The 17,160-nt window shown below is 37.8% G+C and overlaps 2 protein-coding genes across 5 annotated transcripts; both read right to left on the bottom strand.

Annotated features, from left to right (window-relative positions):
- Positions 1-1,278: 1,278 nt before the first annotated feature.
- On the bottom strand, positions 1,279-5,989 carry LOC131311249 (cysteine-rich receptor-like protein kinase 10). 4 transcript variants are annotated; one of them, XM_058338613.1, is made up of 8 exons: positions 5,000-5,989; positions 3,827-3,946; positions 3,656-3,751; positions 3,269-3,396; positions 2,945-3,155; positions 2,443-2,680; positions 2,193-2,343; positions 1,279-1,865 (listed from the first exon to the last, which is right to left on the bottom strand). In XM_058338613.1, exons 1-8 carry the CDS (start codon positions 5,895-5,897, stop codon positions 1,518-1,520), a joined length of 2,190 nt encoding a protein of 729 aa, XP_058194596.1. In that variant the 5' UTR covers positions 5,898-5,989; the 3' UTR covers positions 1,279-1,517. The 4 variants fall into 4 exon arrangements, with proteins under 4 accessions (XP_058194596.1, XP_058194602.1, XP_058194611.1 ...); XM_058338619.1 differs by having other exon boundaries at positions 3,269-3,390; XM_058338628.1 differs by lacking the exon at positions 3,827-3,946.
- An 8,691-nt stretch (positions 5,990-14,680) lies between these two features.
- On the bottom strand, positions 14,681-17,141 carry LOC131311477 (cysteine-rich receptor-like protein kinase 11). The gene is made up of 4 exons (XM_058338969.1): positions 16,942-17,141; positions 16,342-16,481; positions 15,362-16,230; positions 14,681-15,065 (listed from the first exon to the last, which is right to left on the bottom strand). Exons 1-3 carry the CDS (start codon positions 17,057-17,059, stop codon positions 16,102-16,104), a joined length of 387 nt encoding a protein of 128 aa, XP_058194952.1. The 5' UTR covers positions 17,060-17,141; the 3' UTR covers positions 14,681-15,065; positions 15,362-16,101.
- Between the last annotated feature and the right edge of the window lie 19 nt (positions 17,142-17,160).

Raw genomic sequence — 17,160 nt, 5'->3', positions numbered from 1 at the left:
TTTGGGCTGCTTGTCCAGGCCTAAGCTGCTTGGGATGTCTCCATGCATGGTTGCCACGTGTCCCAAGCCTTGCTTCATGCTAAAGGATAGTAAAGACTCAGACCTTGAACTGTTTGTAAGCAGCTTACCTAGATCTGCCGAGCAAGAACATTCTAGGCCTTTGAGCTGCTTGTGAGCAGCTTGAGACCTTTTCCCTGTCAACTGAAGGCCATAGGTGACGTTTTCTGTAAGAAATAGGCCCATCTATTACTTGGGCCTGAACTTGAAGAGCATCATAGGCCTCTTCTCTTTGTAAGCCATGCGAGCCCAAGTCTGGAAAGAAAACTTGGGCTTTAATTGATTTAGGCCCATTTAGAAGGCCTTATTATCTCTAAGAACTGGCTTAGGCCTGGATAAAGCACTCAGATCTAGTGGGTCAACCCAAGACTTTAGCCAATCTTGGGCTTGAGATAGCGAAATCTTAGGCATAAATTGGCCCAGGCCTTTGAAAACTCAACTTGATCAGTGGTGTTCAAATCGGCCCGATTTCATGGATGACCGATCATGAAGCTTTTTAGCACCTGAGACCTTCATTCAAGGCCTTCTTCTAACCACAAATTGATTTTCTGAATTTTGGCCAAAAATGGGGGTAAACACCTTGTCTTTTGATTTGAAGTGACGAGTGGGATTTGAATTGAAGGACATTTTTGTAAAGTTCAAGTTTTCTCAAGGAGGTGTATTGATTATGTCTTCTTGATAAGTAGGCGGATTCCCTAAATTGGACAAACAAATTGGGACAGAGGGAGTAGGTAATCCGGAGTAATTATCCGGAGTAATTAGTACAGTTTTTGCACTCTTAAACTAAATTACAGGGCCGTGAAAAAAAAAAAAAAACTAAATTACAGGGAACTTTTCTTCATTAATGGATCCTTTGTCGAACAGGGGAATAGCTCCTAATCATATTAGGATCGCGTAAGAATTATGAAAATCCCGAGTGTCAACATTTTTCAAAGGGTGTTTTAATAAGATTAGGCGAAGATGATTCATTGAAGAAGGACCATAAAAAAATGAAGGTTCTATTGTTTTGTAGACTATAAAAGTCACAAGACATGGGACTTAACAGAGATATCTAGAAATCAGAACCACAATCATAAATTCCTTGCAAGCAACAACACACAATATAACAAGAAGTAGAAACCTTCTGAGACTCTACTTAGATACCAATCCTACATACTTAAGACAGAGAACGATGTCCAAAAGCCCTTTCCATAACAAATCTAAAAACTTTGAATTCATACCTGCACCAAACAGAACATTCCAAGCTTTGAGAACGTGATGTATGGTTCAGAATTGGGTACATTAACAGTCAAAAGTAGTTTTTTGAAATTCCAAAAAGCCAAAACTTTTTCCCGTACGTGCTCGCTCTCTCGAATGGTTGAGAACCACTTTCAGGCAAAAATCTTGTAGCTCCTACGGGCGTTGGCTGCATTGCTATGAGCAATAAAAAATTTACAAGTAAATAGAGAGGTCCCTGGACGTTATCTAGGATACGGGTCTGTAATTGAAGCCTCATTTACAGATACGTTCACAGATTGCTCTTGGGAATGGAACTGTGAACTAGTGACCGGAGGAAATCGGTTTCGTATGGCCGTGTCTGGTTCCATGCTACTTCCCACAAAGAATCCAGGTTTTGAGGGTGAAGGAAGACTCATGCTGAACCTACTGAACATTAAAACAACAGCGGCCATTGTTGGTCTCTTGGCCACATTTTCTTGCACACATAATAAGCCAATGTGAATGCACCTCATCTTCTCACTTTCCGAACCATCCACTAGGGTTTCGTCGATCAATCTCGAAGCTTTGCCTTGTCTCCATTTCTTCCATGCCTGCAGTACCAAAGTAGAGGAAATTCATTGAACAATCTGATCTAGAAAATGCCAAATTCCTTTTCTTCCAGATTCGTTCTCATGCGATATCGGATTTTCATAATCCAAAGACACATTCAACTTTTTAAAAACTAGTATTTTGAATAATAAAGTTTGAAACGAGATGTCCAAGCCTAAGTGACGTTGTATCGTGTAAACTTTCTGCAGATTCTTTTTTTCTGTTTGTACAAAATTTCCTTCAAAATACATATCATACCATGTTTGGATCAAATAATACACTGATGCACATAGAGAGAAAGAACGTGTTAGAAAGTACTGCACACTTACATAGCTTATAAGATGTTCCACATGCTCTGGGCCACCATAGCCGCTGTACTTCTTACCACTCACTATCTCAAGGATCAGAACACCGAAACTGAAGACATCAGTCTTCACAGAGAATCGCCCGAATTTTGCATACTCAGGAGGCATGTAGCCACTGCATGAAATCACCAACTGACCAATTAATTTTTTGGTACTAAAAAACCTCTTTGAACTCCTGCCTATTATTTTGCAGAAAGTGAGACAATATACTTACAAGGTGCCCGCAATTCTTTTGGTGACTCCTTTACTTTGATCAACAACAAACAGCCTTGCCATGCCAAAATCGGCAATTTTGGGGTTCATATCCCTGTCTAACAGAACATTACCCGCTTTTAGATCGTGGTGAATGATCCTTAGCTGAGAATCCTGGTGAAGATAAACTAGTCCACGAGCGATTCCTACTATGATTTTGTAGCGCGTGTCCCAATTTAATAGCAACCGCTTGATTGGATCTGCATATCGATTCAAATAATAAGAAACAATATGCCCAATTTTATAACAGATGCTAGGCTAATATTGCATAAGTGCTATGTAGTAGAAAAAGAGTTGAAGCTATCCTTTGACCCAAAAAAGTTCCATGGGTAATTTGTTAACACATTTACTGTTGATAGCACATTATTCTGGACATATTTATGAAAGAAAAATATTCTAGTTTTTTGGTGATGAAAATCCCACATGGAGTGCATCTAATAAACTGAAAGGAGACTGAGATGTACCAAAAATGAAGCGATCAAGGCTTGCATTGGGCACAAACTCATAGATAAGAAGCCTTTCTTTTCCTTCAAAGCAGAAGCCAAGGAGCCTAACAAGATTTCTGTGTTGGAGCCTGGCCATTAACACAATTTCATTCTTGAATTCCCCTTCACCTTGTCCAGAACAACCATCAAGTCTTTTAACAGCAATTTCTTGTCCATTCGGGAGCTTGCCCTATTGAATGTAGATCAATCATCAAGATTAAAAACGTTCAAGGTACATTTCCCCAACTTTGAGCTAAACAACATTCCACTCGGAACACAATAGATAGCCACGAGCTTCGTTACCTTGTACACGGAACCAAATCCACCGCGTCCAAGCATGTTAGCGTTGGAAAAATCATTTGTTGCAGCTCTTACTGTGGCAAAGTCATATTTCAAGGAATCCGCACTTTGAGATTGTGTTGCATCTTCACCTTGACAGAAGTAAACATGTTGATTAGAGAAATTAAAGGTGCACGTGTACTTTCAAGAGCAGAATATTTTAAATTTGAATAGTACCAGAATTTGCTGCACAAATCTATTCCTCTTTATAGGACTTTATAGGAATTCTATAGCACCATTTGGTATAGAAATCTATTCCCTCTTTATATAAAATTGTATGGCACTATTTGCGACTTTAGCAACCTTAAAAACAATACTGTATTATCTACTCTTCTATTTTTGAATATTTACCAGCATTGAGCGCGTCATGCTGACTGGAAGCCCAAAACAATTGTCCTGCAGCTCTTATCCAAGCCAAGTTGCAGAGGCAACTGCAATCCAGCTTCTCTGTGCAATCACAAACCTTGTGTTAATGTTGAACCTCGTAAATAGTTGAGATTATCAAAGCATAAATAAACTTACTATTGACATCCTCTCTCTTCCTTAATCGGAAGAAGCCACAGGCAAGCGCAGTGAGTAATGATAAGATACTCACTGGAACTAAAATCAAAATAGTAGTCTGAGTTGTCCTACTCTTATCCTCTGCACCAAACAGGAAACAAACAAATTGAATATATCAACGGCTGATATATACGTGTATGTATTTCAGTTGTTATTTCCATTTTTGTATTTTCGTTCATATCGACCGGAGAAAGGACTAATATATTTGCTGACAAATATCTGTCATGAATGCAAAATGCATGGTCCAATCACATATGCTATAGATCTATCACTAATTGAAATCAATGCAATCAAATGAAAGGTCTCTTAGCTTGCAACTCTATTAGACTTTAAGTACCGCAGAGAAGTCCACTCTTTCTGATTGATAGCTGAATGCGTAGAACACATGCTAAGATCCAAGACTATATATGTAACGTATTCCGAAGATGATAAGAAATATAGTGATTCTAATGCATGACATGAGTCGTGAGGTGTCCTGTATTTTTCGTTAACCTCAAAGTTACTGAAGATGGCCTCTGACAAAAGGAGAGGGCTTAGCGCAGAATTTGGAGGCATATGTATAATGTATTTTGGGAAGCTTTTACTATTTTTGGAGGCATATTTTGGGTGGGCATATATGATGAATTTGGAGGCATATGTAATCAGAGAGAGAGAGAGAGAGAGAGAGAGAGTTAGGCATTGCAATCCTTAATGGATCGTTCTTCCTCCAAAGCTAGGAAACTTGTTCGTGTGATGGTTTTTCCTTTCTGCAAAACAATCTATTTCTATACTCACATAGCAAGTCTATGAATACAAAATAAAGCAAATAATGAACTGCATAACACAGCACTACTTTTACGATTCCTCATGCCGACATAAATGATTAATCCCGAAAATTTTGAAGAAAAGCTAAACATGTGTCAAACGAATCAATAATACCCGGTCTTCAAGAAAATCAATACTCCTATAGCCCAAACTCATGGGAGCCCATCCAAAGTGAAATGTAGCACTGTGCATTTTGTGGTTCATAACATCATTAATTGTTTATCCCGAGGCCGTTAAAAGACCACAAAAATTACCCGAAAATTAGCCCTGTTTAAGTACTAATGCATTTCTGCTGGAATTATTAAAAATTCGAGGAGACGATGAACATACCTCCTTTTGTTGTAACATTGGTCGACGGCGGAGAAGGAGAAAAAGTAACTGGCGGCGGAGGAGGTGGGGGTGATGGGGGTGGGGGTGGGGGTGGTGCAGCACCAGCAGAAGACTCATAAAAGTTGGACAAATCATACTGGAAAATACAACTCGGTGTCATGATATTTACTCCTCTCTTTCTAAAACAACAACCGTCATTGCGATAATAATCTATCGCACTTCTAATACAACTGCTACAACCAGCCGATGAAAGGCCAGGGACACACTGCACAAGACCATATATATAGTCCAATGCTGTATACGCAATTTCACCAGTTGCAAAATAGCCTACAGAATAACCAGTAGTGACCCTATTCACAAGGCTATCTACCAGACTACTCAAGGCCTGATCAAATTCATCGACATTGGCGGTTATGTCACTCATAATCCACACGAATCTAGCCGGCCAAGTGGCCACGGTGCTGAAAAATGACTGGTTGGAGCACCGGACGATACAGTGAGAGGAGTTTCCGAAATCGAATGCCTCCATTTTATTAGGACAACTCGCAATTATATAATGGCTCGCGGAATCAACACAGTCATAACAACTTTGGTTGGAAAGGTCGCCTCTGCAGAGTGCGAGAGCGTAGATGGTGTCGTCAGAGCCTTGTGCGAAGGTGGTGGTGTAGAATCCGCCGTTGGCGGTGGCGTTGGAGGCGAGGGAGGAGAGGATTCGGTTCCGGTTTTGGCCGTACGTGCTGTTCGCGGTGAAATTGGCTGGGTAGGGACATGGTTGAGCAGTGGCAAGGGGAAGGGCTAAGAGAATGCAGGAAAGGAGGAGAAACAAGATTGAAATCCCCATTACTATAAAATTGTCATATGGCACAAGTATGTTCATAGATTTTGTATTTATGTACATCCATGATGTTGTTCATGATTAGCTGCAAAAGTATTAGAGGAATTTTCAGGGTCAGGTCTGAGCCACAGGGAAGGGATGTCAAAACCACACGGTTTTTATTGATTAATACACCGTGAGGATTGGTTTCATTTCATACAATGAAAGTGACGCTACAGTCCGTCTGCCCCTTATCACACACAGTTTCAGCGTTCTCTTTCACTGCTCTCTCAATCTCACAGTTTGTCTTGGCACTCAATGGTCCGGATTTTAAACAAAACTCTTCCAAAGAAGAGTTTTGTTTAAAATCCGGACCGTGCAAAAAGTGTTTTGGACAGCGAGATTGAGTGCGGTGGGAGAAGCGGTGAGAGAGAGGGGTGGGCAATAACGCCATTTGTTTGGGATTGGAAACAGTAATTCTATGGTCCCCAATTTTTTTTTCCCCTGAAAAAGTCCCTGAAAGGTGAAATTAATGAGTTAGATTCACTTTGAGAGGTAGGACCCAAATATCCAAGTGAATTTGAACCATCAATTTCCACGGACAATTTGATCCCAAAATTATTCTTTATGCCCGAGTCTCAAGTGAAAATTTCCTCATACAGCTGCCATTACGCGGGTATAAAAAAGTTAGAACAAGTTTCCGAGCAATTGTGACAGCTACTTTCGACACAACTACTACTTGAGAGACTTTCACTTCAACTTTTCCTTTTCCCGCGTGAACTCGCTCCATATACTAATATAATCCAAACACAATTACACAACCTTAGGATATATTTGGTTCAATAGAATGAAATTGACAATGGAATGGAATTGAGATTGGAATGGAATTGAAAAAAATGTGACTGGAATATCCTTTCCATTCCCAAGTTTGGTTGTGATTAGTAATATCCATCGATTATCATCTGCAATGGAATGATATGGCAATAGAAGTTTTTTGGAGCGGAAATAGTAATTTTGGTGTGGCAATAGTATGTTTTAGTGTGGTAATAGAAATTTTTGGGGGTGGTGATATAATTTTTGGAGTGGCAATAGTAATTTTCGGTGTGACAATAGTAAATCTTAGAGAGGCACTAATAATTTTGGTGTGGCAAAGAAATGAAATAACAATTTCTGAGGTTTCTTTTTTTTTTTTGGAAGAATGAGAATTCTTTTACTGAAGTGAATAGTGATTCCATTTGGAATTCCATCATTTAATGGTGAACCAAAAATGAGAATAAGTGGAATGGCCATTCTATTCCAACATTGATTCCATCGAACCATTTGGTTGGATAGAATCAATGTTGGAATGGAATAGTCAATCCAATGACTTATTATTCCAATATTTGGTTCACCATTGAATAATTGAATAATGATTCCAAATGGAATCACTATTCACCTTAACAAAATGAATTGTTATTCCATCCAAAAAAAACTAAGGAATTGTTATTCTATTTCTTTGTTACACCAAAATTACTAGTGTCACTCCAACATTCACTATTGCCACACCAAAAATTACTATTGCCACTCTAAAAATTACTATTGTCACTCCAAAAAATGCTATTGTCACTCCAAAAATTACTATTGTCAATCCAAAAATTGCTATTGCTACACTATTCCACTGGAGATGAGAATGACTATTCCTAAGCATAACCAAACTTGAGAATGGGAATGATTATTCCATTATCAATTCCTCCAATTCTATTCCATTCTTAATTACATTCATATTCAAACGCGCCCTAAGTTCTTTTGACAAGTGCCTAGTGAAAATTTCCTCATGCTGAAGCTATCACGCGGGGTTATAGATGTGGGCAAATCGATTAGTACGGGCAAAGACTTTGACAATAACTACTTAAAAGACTTTCTCAAAACGAACAAGTTAGATAGAGATGGGAGTGGTCCAGACAAACTAGAGAAATCAAACAGGGTGGAAAGTTTCTGCATTCCCATTTTTTCCAGGTCCACCATAACCAGGGCCGGCCCCGAGCTAAGGCAGACAAGGCGGTGGACTTAAGCCCCCGAAATTTGGTCAAAAATTAGGGCCCCAAATAGGTATACCTATGTATGTAATATATATTTAATTAGTGCTTCTAGCTACCAAAGGAGGTAGCTGGCGAAGTGGTAAGTCTAAGTTTTGCTACACAATAGAAGCACGGTTCGATTCTCAGCCCAAGCAACTTGCTATCTTTTTTCATTCTTATGATTTTGTTTTCCTTTTGAGGTTTTTTTTTTTTAAAAAGAAAACATAGGGCCCTGTTTTACAAGTTCGACTTAGGCCCCAAGAATCTCAGAGCCGGCCCTGACCATAACGCCTAGTGATCATGTACCAAAAGGTGGCCTGTTTTATTACCAACTACGCATGAACTTAGGTCACCTTGACCGAGTCACCCTTGGCATTTGCATGCAACTAGAGAAGATTTTGGGGAGAAAAAAAAAAAACCATCTTTGTGGAAAAATAATGATGTATGAAGAAAGCCAAAAGGTACTTCGTTACTTGTAAACAAGAATCTCCCGAAAGCTGAATCCATCAATTCCAAGCGTTTTCCCTCTTTCAGACTTTTCCCAGTGGAAGTCAAGTCATGTAGGTATTACTCCCACCGTCCCATATTCTTTATCGACTTTTTGTCTTTTAAATGTTCCAAATTGGTTGTCCATTTTGAACATCCAAAGAATAAAGTCCTATGAAACTACCTTTTTACCCTTATCTTTTGATTTGAAGTGACGAGTGGAATTTCAATTGAAGGACATTTTTAGAATGTTCAAGTTTTCAAAGTATAATGATTGTGTTTTCTTGATAAGTTGGTTTCCACAAATTAATTGGACAAACAATTTGGGACAGAAGAAGTAGGTCATATGGAGTAATTAATTAGTATGGTTTTTGCTCTCTTGAACTAAATTACACAAAACTTTTCCGTGTTAATAGATATTTTGTCGAATGGAAAAGCTATGATACATAGGATGTACCGTATATCCAAATTATGATTTTTATTATTTCAGTTTTTGGTTTTCTAATGTATATTTATGATGCTAGTTACGACTTTGAATTTATTCTACTTTAAAATTAACCTGTTGAATAAGTCATTAACAGGTTATTCATAATTAAAAAATATTATTTTTATGTAGCCACAATTATTCGTACCAGAATTCATAATACTTATATACCTCTACCAAATATATGTGTACAAGACCACAAATTAACTAATAATATCCATAATTGTTATAACAACACCATAAATTGACATTATCCATAATTGTTATAACACCACCATAAATTGTCATGTTAGGATCATGAATGTGAGTGCATGGGGCTTCACTGAGGTATCTAGAAGTCAAAACCATAATCATAGATTCCTAGCAAGCAACAACATAACAAGAAGTAGAAACCTTCTAAGTTCTGAGACTCAATTTGGACACCAGTCAAACACAAAACAGAGAATGATGTCCAAAAGCCCTTTCCATGACAAAATCTAAAAACTTTTCATTCATACCTATACCAAACAGAGAACATTCCAAGCGTTGGGCATGCAATGTACGTCAGAATACGGTATTTTCACGAAGATAAAGAAACCATTGAGCTATCTGTCGTATAACCTTGTTAGTCATGACTAGGGCTGCAAACGAACAGAATCGCTCGCGAGGGGTTCACAGCTCGGCTTGTTAGTGGCTCGTTCAAGCTCGGCTCAGAAGTTAAACGAACAAGCTCGAGCCGATTTTTTCAGCTCGTTTTGTAAACGGGCCAAGCTCGAGTTAGGATAAGCTCGGCTCGAGTCGGCTCGTGAGTTGGGGTATATACATTTAAGTTTAGGATTTTTATTGTTATTTCATGATTTGTTCTTTTCGTTTTCAATTTTCAGTCAACCAAGGGAGACGACAGCACACGCACACCAGCACACTACCCCTCCATAGGAAAATGAAAAATATATACCTTCACAATCAGAATATTTTTGGTTGTATTAGGCCTATGCGAGGATATATATACATTTTTCGTTGGTCCGTTGAGGCTCATGAATAAGCTCGAGCTCGAGTCAAGCCAAGGCCCGCTCGGCTCGAGCTCGACTCGTTAAGTTTTCACTGAGCTCAAGCTCGTGTTTGTTAAAAACTTAATAAACAAGCTTGAACATAGTAAAGCTCGACTCGGCTCGGCTCGTTTGCAGCCCTAGTCATGATATCGTGACTAGTCCAGCTCTTCCAGGGTAGAGCAAGATCATCGGTCTTATTCATACTTTTGAGTAAAAATACGAAGAAAACTTCATCTCATACCAAGTAATTTAATGGGAAATATAATTGCAGATATAAATTTGAGTAAAAGTTTGCTAAACATAAGAGTAGGAAAACCAAGTTCTCGCAGTTAGAACATAATTGTAAATTCAATGAAGAGAAATTTACTCCTATAAACTTTGAGTAGAACATTTAATCTCCCTTAAGTTTAGTAAAGATTGTATAAAACTCAATTTGATATAAATTTGAGTCAACTGAAGAGTAAAGTTAAGGGGATTTCTACTCGATCGAATTTTAATTTTGAGTGAATAGAAGGTAAGGCTAGAGCATTTCTAACCCATACGAACACCATTTTTTGGACTCAAAATGCTACACTTTATTGATAATCATTCAAAGAATTTAAATATTCACACCAACTCTAATTATAATTCTCCATTTCATCTCTTAAATTTTACGCTAATGTATTCTCCAATTCTCCAGTTTTGAATTCTTAAACACAATATTAGGGCATTTCCAAGTCTCACCATTTTTCTACCCAAACTCAAAATTATAGTATAAACACTAAAGTTCATCTCCAATGGCATAATATTTGCTAGGGCTGGCAAATTGAACCCAGACCTATTAAGAAACCTAAACCCACCTATTAGACTCAACCCAACCCATATATTAGTTGGGTTAGAATGGGTCCAAATCCATCTAAGCCATTTATTATTGGGTCTTAATTGGGTTTCAATTGGGTCAACTTAAATGCCCAATAAATCATGAACATTACACGACAAAAAATAGAACTACCACAAAAATGAAGGCGTTAATGCCAAGAGGCAATTTCTTAAAGCCACGACAAGGCATAAACTGTGACAAAGTTGCCCTCGGCCTTAACACCTCTCTCTAGAGAGAGAGAGAGAGAGAGATCTACTACTTTCTCTGTTTCCTCTTCTCATCTTTCACCACCTCATTCAAATTTTTATTTTTTATTTTTGATAAGCCCCTCATTCAAATCTTCTCTTCTAGTTTTGATTGGTAACAAGCCCCTCATTCAAATCTTCTCTTCTAGTTTTGGTTGGTAACAAGTTTCTACTGTATTCTCCAGTTTTGAATTCTTAAACACAATATTAGAGCATTTCCAATTCTCACCATTTTTCTATCCAAACTCAAAATTTTAGTATAAACACTTAGGGGGCGTTTGGTAACCTTTGTATGTTTGGTAACCTTTTCAATTTTCAGTTTTTAAAAGCTAGAAATAGAAACAGGTTTATGTTTTCATAAAAACAAAAAACAAGAAACATGTTTGGTAATAATCTTTTTGAAAACAACAAAAACTGAAAACACAATTTGGTAGTATCATTTTTGTTTTTGTTTTTATTCTTCAAATTGAATGAAACTAGAAGAAATGAAAGTAAAATGTTTCACATACGAACAATTAACACCAATATGATTGGTCTTTTAGCTGATTAACTTTCTACGATCATCAAATTTTTTTTTTTTTTGGAGCAATTGCCTAGACACCTATCAACAAAAAACATAAGGACATTTATTTAAACCAAAACTCAAATCCATCAATCACATACAAGTGATGTTCACTTTGAGCTCAAATCTCAAATAAGGGTAACATAGTTTTAAATAATCATAATTACATTTGCAGTGGTATCATCCACTATGATTCATGCTAGCCCAAATTTGTTCGGCAATCCGATCACAAACATTGGACATATGACGGAATTGTCCACAAGTGATATCAATCTCAACTGAATTTTGGGAACTACTCCCGCTAGCTCTTTGAAATTGTCTCATCACCATATTCTCTTGGCTATATTTTCTGAATGGATCATCATTGTCATCATGCAGAGTAAGATTAACAGAAACTAAAGAAACAGAATGAATTCCTAAAAGACAATGAACTAGTAATATAAATGTCGTATGGATACACTGAATAAATCCCTAAAAGGCTGTACACTTTTGCCATTGACGCCATTGATTGTAGCTCTGCTCAAGAATATCTTTTCAATGAGAAAGATATCAGCAATTACGTCACCGGATCAGGAAATCAGTAAGACAAGATTTCTGAGAAAAACAAAGTCAGATTCAAGGAACCCAACGTCGTCGACCAATTACCGAAAGTGGGCTCAGAAAGCCCATAGATCTGAGTAAAAAACGCATGCACAATCGATCGAGAGAGAGAGAATAAGAAGAAGCAGGAGATTGAGAGAGAGAGAGAGTTATGGAGAGAGAGAGGGGCGTACCAGAACATAGCACGAGAGAAAAGGAAACCATCGAGATCGACGGGCCAAAGTTCTGTTTTCAAAACAGTGTAAAACTCTTTTTTCTAGTTTTCATAATTTTCAGAAATTTTAAAACAGTTTTTTAAAAATAAAAAAGAAAAAATATATTACTCCGTACCAAACAAGTTTTCTTTTTTAGTTTTCAAAAAAGTGAAAATAAAAACCAAAAACTGAAAATAAAAAGATTACCAAACACCCCCAAATGTTTTCAATTTTTGGTTTTTATTTTTACTTTTTTGAAAACTAATAAAGAAAACTTGTTTGGTAACAAGTTTCTACTCCTTTGTTTTTCATTAACTTTTTTAGAGTTTTTGAAAACTATTGAAACTACAAAAAAGTGTTTTCCCCATATTTTTTTTTTTTAGAAACACAAATATTACCAAACATGTTTCTTGTTTTTGTTTTTACGCAAATGAAAATATAAACCTGTTTCTACTTCTAGTTTCTTAAAAAAAAAATTGAAAAATGAAAAGGTTACCAAACGCAAAAAATTCATCTCCAATGGCATACTATTTGTCTACCCTTTTTGAGTTTTAGCTTTTTCTTACCCAAATGAAGGTTGACTCAAATCCAAACCCTTTTTCTCTAACACCTCTTTTCACTTTCTTATTATTTATTTACAAATGTGCCATTTCAAAAACAGAGCATCAAGGCTAGCTAGGTGGAAGCAAAACGTAAAAGATAATAAATTTGGGTACAAATAAGACTTTAGAATTCAAGGCATACCAAAATGGAGTTTTGACCCAAATTTTGGTAAAGGAATGGATCAGGGCTGGGCTGCAGATGCTCTTTGTCACATTTTAAAGTTATCATCGAGATCTTATCAATGATACCATTTTTACACAACTGGCATGAAATGGCGACTACCCATGGTAATTCATAGTTGAACAACTAATACATTAGCCAAAAAATACACACTATTAATGACAAAAATTAAAAAACAAGTAGAAAAAAAAATCTATTGGCTGGGGTGCGTAGCAGTATCATGCTCTGACTTCTTGACCGTGGGTGCTAGGCTGCTAGTACTACGGCCACTTGGGAAAAAAGAACATCATTTGGGGGAAGTCGCTTCTGATTAAGGGGCTCAAATGGAGGATTGGTAATGGAAGGAGTTTTAGCATTTTCCGATATCAGTGGATACCTAAAGTTGTTAGCCGATATGGCAGCCAGCCATAGCATTGGAGGCTACTTTTCTGACTTCAAAGGGGCGGACTTGTATGATCCTCAGTCTCATCGCTCGAGAGCTTCACTGATCTCAGTTCTTTTTCGGGATGATGTGGCCACGAATATCTAGGCTCTGTATGTGCCGAGGGAGGATGTTCCAGATGAACTGTTTTGTGAGGCAGCTAAAGATGGGGTTTTCGCTGTCAAATCTGCATATTTCCTTCAGTTTAACGATAAGTATTCTGCTGCTCTAGATAATGAGAGGGTCATTTTTAATCTGTGGGGAAAGTTATGGGTTTGGGTTTTCCTCTTAAATTCCTCACATTTATTTGGAAGGTTGTTCATCATATCTTGGCTATCATTATTTGGAGAAATATGGGCCGGCTATGGATCCTCGGTGTCCTCTAGCTGTGTGGCATGGCTAGAATCTCTAGAGCACTTGTTTTTTCAACACTCCTTCTCCAAGAGGCTCTGGCGTACTTCTAATTTAGGGTATTATTTTGAGGTGGGGGCTGCGTTGTCAGTTTTTAGAGTTGATGGAACATTGGCGTGCAAGGAATGATGCTTTGGTTCGCAGAGTTTGTGCTTTCGAGGTGGCTGTCAATTGGTTTGGTACTCTTAGAAGTCATGTTAAGCCTGGGAAGGTGCTATGTCCTGGGGCTGGCATTAGTGATAGTGCAGGGGGCTGTGTTCCTGGTGGGGTGCATTTTGTGGGAGGTAAGCCCTTTTGCTTTTGTGCGCGTTAACGCAGATAATGGGTTGATGGGTCTTCGTTGTTTTGTTACGGAAGGAGCTTGGGATGCCGGATCATTTCATGGGGCTGCTGTGCTTTTGGGTCAAGATGGATGATAGCGGAAACGGTGTTGCTCAGGGTGTGAACAAGGTCATGGCTCTTTCAGCGGGCATGGTGGAAGCAATAGCAAAGCTTCTTGTTTTGGATTGGGCTACCTGTAATAACTATGCTGAAGTGTGTATTCAAACCGATTGTACGGAATTCATTAAGGTTAGGAAAATTCAACCCTTTTCTAGTTTTCTTCAGCCCATCCAGAGCATGTCTTTCAAATCGAGTAATTATTTGTAAGTACTCAAATGACATACACTAAATAAATAAATAAAAACATTAATTGACCCTTTCCATGATTCAGAAAACTACCGAAATTAAATAACTGAAGCAAAATATCTACAATTAATTCACTCTTTAATTTTAAGTTTCAAACATGGTACTTGTCCAATTCCTTAAAAAATTTCCTATCAGACCTGACAGAATTGTAAGAGTCATCTCATTTCTTGTAGTACTTTGTTTTCCAGTCAATGGAGGCTCCGTCTCATACCTGCTCCTCTGAGTATAGAAACCCAGTTCCTTCGGTTGGGGTAGCGTTGCACTCTCATTGTCCAATGCCAAGACCACAGATGACATTGTCGGCCTGTCTTCAGGGTGTTGCTGGACACACAAGAGACCAAGTTGTATGCATTTTAACATTTCCGGTATTGGAAAATCATCCATCTGTTCGTGTACTAACTCTATGGCTTTTCCTTCAATCCATAGTTGCCATGCCTGAAGAGTACATGAAACATCAGGAGATAGCACGAGATGGATGTTCCAAAGGTACTAGGGTTCTCTCTCATGTGACCTCGTCAGTGAGGAGAAGCAAAAACCCATGGCCTCGTTTTGATGATTTGAGCCGTTCATTTTTTTATTTGCGTTAATGCATTATGCCTCAAGACCTTTTAAAATACATAAATCAGATCATCAAAATGGAATCGTGATAGGCCCCATTTCTTCACATGTGACGGAGGAACACACAACTGACTTTCGGAAGCAGATGCTATCAGTCTAAAATTGGAAATTACATGTCCGAGGAGGGTAAGACCGTGGTCAGGATGACAGAACTCTCGGTTCCTTTTTCCGCTTACTATTTCCAAAACTAGCACTCCGAAGCTATAGACGTCTGATTTTATTGAAAAGATCCCATCCATTACGTACTCAAGAGACATATAAACACTACATGCCCATGTCAACAATTTAGAGCATCAGAAAGATCGAACATGGGTAGGTACCAATTTAGTAATTTAGGGAGATTGAACGCGGCCGGGCAGGTACTATGAAGAATTCTTTTGAGTACTTACTAAGTTCCAACCACTGTTCTTGTTTTTTCTAGTTGTTGATCTCCTTTGAAAGCTCTAGCAATGCCAAAGTCTGCAATTTTTTGATTCATCTCAATGTCAAGTAGCACATTGCTGGCTTTCAGATCTCTATAAACAACTCTAAGCCTTGAATCTCGATGAAGATAAAGAAGCCCTCGAGCAATCCCCACAACAATATTGAACAGCGTACTCCATGTGAGAGAGTGAATTCTATTATCTGGGAAGATTCAGATCAAATCAACTTAGGGTTTTACTCAATTGTAGTAGTTTAATTTGGTACATGAAGCACTAAAATGAATAGAGATATGACATTTGTTTAAAATTTCAATTAAGCTATAAGAACGATTTAAGATGTCAAACCAAAAATAAACGAGTTCAATCTTCCATTGGGCATATACTCGTAAATCAACATCCTCTCTTCTCCTTGAATGCAACATCCCAAAAGCCTAACAAGATTCCGGTGCATGTTGAAGTTTGGCAATCAAGATAACCTCATTTTTAAATTCACGGAGCCCTTGATTGGACTTTTCTGAGTTCCTTTTGACTGCCATCAGCTGTCCAGTTGATAGCTGACCCTGCAGTTTATAGAACAATTTTCAGAATGTCATGTTTCAGATTTGAACATACAAAATAACAAGGTATTATATGTTCTCAATGTATGAATCAGTATGTGCAACTGAAATTACCTTGAAAACAGGTCCAAATCCACCTTCTCCAATCTTATTTGAACTGGAAAAGTTGTTTGTAGCTTTTGCAATTGTGACAACATCGAAAGTAGGTAAACCAATGTTTCCATCACCTTTGGATGAAATATCTGTCTGTGAACCTGTTGACCACAACGATTTGGAAAATAAACATAAAATAAAGTTTGCCGTTACTTTTGCTGATTAAAAAAATATATATATTAGCCTGATGGGGCGTGTCCAGAGTCCCCCATTGAAAATTTGCATGTTTAGTTTGGGTACAGAAATGGATACGATCAATCACCCTGTTTGGTTGCTATTTCAAAAAACTTTTGCATTGCGTAAAACATTGAGTATTCCAGAATTTGTGGAACATCTCTTTGGTGTTCTCTTGAAAAAATTGGGTCTACAACAGAAACATAATCCTGGATTGGAAAACCGTTTGCTAAACAAGTTTTCCGCAATTTCAAGAGAATAAAAATAGCAAACCAAAACCAAGATAAAATCGCTTAGGTAACCAGAATCCAATCTCTGTGAAATCACAACTATGATAATGCTCAACAACTTCAATAACAACAAACTGTAAAGCATAAATCAACTTACTTTTGATTCTCTTCCTCAACTGGAAAAAGGTAGAGTCAATAAACACTAATAAGATACTCGTTGGAACAACAATGATAATAGCAGTCCGTAATTTGTGACTCCTGTTGTCTGCAGGCATTAATAGGTTAAACGAATTGAGATACGGAAAGGATTTATTTATGTCAATTCTCCGGTTTCTAATTTAGTTGGGTTAATAGAGTTGCTCATCCAAGCAATACC

The sequence above is a fragment of the Rhododendron vialii genome, chromosome 2a (assembly GCF_030253575.1).
Source record: "Rhododendron vialii isolate Sample 1 chromosome 2a, ASM3025357v1".
Classification (NCBI taxonomy): Eukaryota; Viridiplantae; Streptophyta; class Magnoliopsida; order Ericales; family Ericaceae; genus Rhododendron; species Rhododendron vialii.
Note: the sequence above shows the minus strand (reverse complement) of the source record. Positions and strands in the feature narration are given on the sequence as shown.